The sequence below is a fragment of the Abramis brama genome (genome assembly GCF_963993115.1).
Source record: "Abramis brama genome assembly, chromosome: 2".
Taxonomy (NCBI): Eukaryota; Metazoa; Chordata; class Actinopteri; order Cypriniformes; family Leuciscidae; genus Abramis; species Abramis brama.
This window is the reverse complement of record NC_139964.1, coordinates 28,228,306-28,233,009: the sequence shown is the minus strand read 5'-3', so window position 1 is coordinate 28,233,009 and position 4,704 is coordinate 28,228,306. Positions and strand designations below refer to the sequence as shown.

The following is a 4,704-nucleotide window of genomic DNA, read 5'->3' as shown; positions in this document are numbered from 1 at the left end:
ATTACTCACCCTCATGTTGTTCCAAGCCCGTAAGACTTTCGTTCATCTTCGGAACACAAATTAAGATATTTTTTGATGAAATCCTTGAGTGAGTTCACGTAGTAAAACAGAGCAGCACGTCTGTGTTGTACGTCACACGTAGGCTCACTATTGGCCGACGCTGGTCATGTGTGTTGCGTGTGATGTACAACACAGAAGCGCTGCGCTGTTTTACTACGTGAACTCACTCGAGGCCCAGAGAGAAGGAAATGAATAGTTGAATAAAGTCGTTATTTTTGTTTACTTTTTGCGCACAAAAATTGCGCACGAGTATATATAACTTAATCAAACTTAGAAAATTAAAAGGTTTGATTTTGTGTATGATGAGTTGTTCTGTATTATTCCTGTAGATAATGTACCTTGGTGTTGTCAATAACAACAAGGCCTCCACTACCCTTGCCTTCTTCAGTGAAGCTGTTGAGAGATGTGGCTTACCACAAAGGTCAATCTTGTAGTTAAATTTATATTTACTTACTCTTAACTATACCACTCTGATTGTCCTTCGTTTAAATGGCCTCTTATATTAGCTGAAAGTTGCCGTTTTAAATTCTGGCACATTTACTTCGTGTTCGTGGTGACCATGGTGTAGAAAATGTTGATGTGGCCCGCCTCATGTTCTCCATCCGGGGATCCGGGAGAAACAGCTTCATATGTACAGTGTACATAATCAGAGGTAACCATGAATATATGTTTATATGTATATATAAATGGGTAAAATGTTTACATATGCTTTATGCAAGTACCAAACCAAGGCCAGGATTAGAATCCTCTTTCACCTCAATTGCCTAGCATGAGTACAGTATTTACTTTGCACTTACTGATAAAAAAAGGACTATTATATTGCATTAACTAGTTTTTGATTTGTTGTAATAGTCCTTTTTTTATTTGCATGCTACAATTATTATTCAGTTGGAATAACTTGTTTCTGGGCAGGAATATTCTAAATGCTGAAATAAATGTATGTGTTTTTAACAGAATTGAACGTCTCTGGCGAGATGTGTTCACAGCGGTCACATGCCACTTCTACAATGTGCTGCACCAGCTGGAAGGGGATGGTCTACTTGACCTGTCCAGTAGTGTTCATCTATTCTGCTGCCATTATGTTTTTATTCCCCGCTTGCAAGCCCAGCTTGATGGATTCAGAGATGGCTGGGACAATCACCCCCTTTCAACTGAGAGAAATCTCACTCCTAATCAACTGTGGCACATGGGTCTACAGCACAACTCTGAAGAGTACAATGATGAGGTACATGTTTGTTAATTATACTTATTACATGGCTTGGTTGAATTTCAATGTAGAATGTGGTCTGTTATTTCTTGATAACAGACCGCTGCAAAGTATAACACACCGTTGCCATGAAAAACAGAGCGTTGCTATGGACGCGGAACGGACTATTTTCTTTAGCGGAAGCAATACAGTCGTTTCTAAATCAATAAACTCCTTTTTAAATCAATATTTTTTTGTCAAATTATGTATTTATTTTGTTGGTAGCCATGTAATAAGCAGGATAATGTATAGCGAGGCGTTTTTTATAGCGAATAACAACCCCTTCAGGCTCCGCTTCGCGTCGGGGTCCCGACCAGCCTGTTGGGGTTGTTATTCGCTATAAAAAAACGCCTCGCTATACATTATCCCTTACTCGAAACAGCATGCATTTGTGGCAGATGAAGTAATGACAACTTGTGTTACAGGATTTGCAGATCCCTTTGGTTGACTAGGAAAGTAGTGGTCTTATACCCTGTGATCCCAACTGTGGTGTCCATGTCCCTGAGAGTGACTGCCCTTTGAGACCAGATGACCTAGCTGGACTTAGTGCTGCTGTGGACCCAATGGGACCCTCAACATGCATGGGAGTAGATAAATATTTAGCTGCGCTGGAGTATATGCACAGCACTGGCTATGTGTAGGGCCATTGGTATGAACTTTAATTCCCTATGAAAATCAAATAGACACAACTTCTTAGTTCATTGTAAATATATTTGTACAACTGTACACAACTCTAAACCATTTCAATAAAAGCCAACATTTCAACATCTTGAAACATTGAAAAACTGATCAATGCTTAACAATGGTAAGATTCTTCAATGAAAAACAATGAAATGAGGTAACTTGTGAATTCAGAAAATTCCACTTTCTACAATAATCCAAACCCACTGTCATTTGTGGCAATGCAGTTCTCTAAATGAACACTAAATTCGCTGTAACTCTTGTAGTAACCTGGCAAGTGAAGCATGCGTTAGCATGTGAATGAAGTGGGATATTCCGCTCTAACCACCTCCACTTTCATGTCAGCCATGGGTATCTCCCATCCAACCCAAAACTTGACGAGCTGTTTCAGCTGCTCTTGGGACACTGAAAATAAAAAGAGCCAAAGCACAAGAAAACTGAGTCTCTAACCCTACATGTTGCAGTAAAAAAAAACTATTTGGCTAATTTGCAAACATGTTAAGATTAACTAGAAAAAAAAGTTTGTTGAGACAAACTTTAAGTTGGCTTGAGAAAGCCGGACCAGAGAGTTTGGAGAAGTTTAAAGTAGTTTAAAGTTTAAGACTCACGCACATACACCCACACAAGCACAGACAGACACACACACACACACACACACGCACAGACACGCTCACTAACTCACACACTTTTTCACACACACACACACACACACACACACACGCTCACTTGCTCACACACTTACACACACACACACACACACACACACACACACGCACACACGCACACACACACACACACACGCTCACTAACTCTCACACACACACACTCACGCACATACAGACACGCTCACTAAATCACACACACACACTTACACACAGACACGCTCACTTAAGTTCCTCCATAAGGTACCTTTACAAAATCCTAATATTAAAGGAAATTGTGTGTATGTGGGATGAGTGGGGTGTGTGGGATGAGTGGGGTGGGTGGGGGTAGTTGTTTAACACTAAAAGTGGAAAGCACTAGATGGGACATTACATAGGAAAAAGAATACCAGTATGCAATTTACCTGTTTTCATAAACTGACGCAAGTACCCCATAATTCTGCATTTGATGTCAATTGAGTACCCACTGTCATCTCCATCATCCTCCAACCCTCCTTCATCAGGCCATTTGATGTGGTCTAGAATAACCTAAGAACACAAGATGATTATGACAACTATACACATTTTATCATCACTTGCAGGTTTCATTCTTTTGTGGCTTAGTATGTGTTGTGTCCCATTTATTAAGTTGGCTTGAGAAAGAGAAAATCCTATTTAAACTTATTATTATTCTTCTGACCTTAAATTTACAACTCTAACTCCTCCTAGAGCTTTAACTTTACATACTCCAAACTCGGGTCAGACCTTCAGACTGTTCTGACTCTGTATGCTATATCTTTTCAGACTGATTTGACTTTCAGTTTTCTTAAAAATTAATATTAAAAACCATAAAAATCCCATAGACTTTCATTGCGGACTGTTCAAATTGAGCCAAGACTACGGTGGCCCATTAGCGCACAAGCCAAAAACTCAAATCTAAACTCCCTGAAGCCTTAGACTTGATTAAACTACCATTCTATGGACTAATAAACGTATCTATCTATCTATCTATCTATCTATCTATCTATCTATCTATCTATCTATCTATCTATCTCATATTTCTTACTAATCTATCTTTCTAACTAACTTATCTTTCTTTCTAACTAATCTATCTTTCTAACTATCTTATCTATCGTTCTTTCTTTCGAACTAATCTATCAAACTTTAACCTACTTTAAACATCAAACTACTCTAAACTCTCTGGTCTGGCTTTCTCAAACCAACTTAAAGTTTGTCTCAACAAACTTTTTTTTCTAGTTTGCATTTCTAACTGCTCCAATAACAACAAAAAATATTCCTTGATACTAAGCTACATACCACAGTTACAAAAATTGTCAGATGGCACTTTTTCCGATTAAAATTACTGTTGGACAAAAAAAGTGGAATACCTCAGCACTGCATTCAGCCATTGACTGACGTGGAAAAACCGATGACTCTGTGTCAGGTCGAGATTCCAAAAGTGGCAAAATCATTGACTCTTTCAATCCCTGCTTGAACTGCTTCAGCTGGCGTGCGTTTCGTCCAAGAACCTCAAAATATCAGAAGGATAAAATATTATTTTTCCTGCCAAGACATTTTTTCCTTTTTACTATGCTTAACTATGTTATTTTGTTTCAAAGTGTTCTGCACTGTCTAAAATTATTTAATCTGTCACATACAGATTAAATAATTACAGTCTGTTGTTGCTATCTTAAGTATGGAGCTTGGAGAGAGTGTTTCATAAATTTACTCATAAATTACTGCACTGGAGATGCTGGTAAAGGGTTAGAGACACCATTAAGCCCTTTTCAGTTGCATACAAACTACGAGAAAAAGTCCAATTACCACTAGGTATGTACATGCAAAAAAAAGAACAAAGCATGTCTGAAATATGAAACTGTCCAGTTAGATGGGACAAATACTTTACACACCCAAATGACCCAATCCTTCATATTTTTTTAATGCTGGAACTTTGGAAGAAGATTGTGAAGAAGCCAAGTCCTGTTGGTTTCTGTTAATACAGGGAGATCCCCTGCCAGTGCCAACTCATTTACAGCTGCCCTCTGATCCTCAGTGAGTACACAGCATTGGTTCTTG

General features: G+C 38.6%; 1 protein-coding gene across 1 annotated transcript; it reads right to left on the bottom strand.

Moving 5' to 3' along the window:
* Window positions 1–2,173: 2,173 nt before the first annotated feature.
* On the bottom strand, window positions 2,174–4,109 carry LOC311076765 (uncharacterized protein). Its single transcript, XM_084105189.1, has 3 exons — window positions 4,017–4,109; window positions 3,054–3,177; window positions 2,174–2,392 (listed from the first exon to the last, which is right to left on the bottom strand). The coding sequence occupies exons 1-3, from the start codon at window positions 4,098–4,100 to the stop codon at window positions 2,277–2,279; spliced, it is 324 nt and encodes a 107-aa protein (XP_083961315.1). The 5' UTR covers window positions 4,101–4,109; the 3' UTR covers window positions 2,174–2,276.
* Window positions 4,110–4,704: the final 595 nt, after the last annotated feature.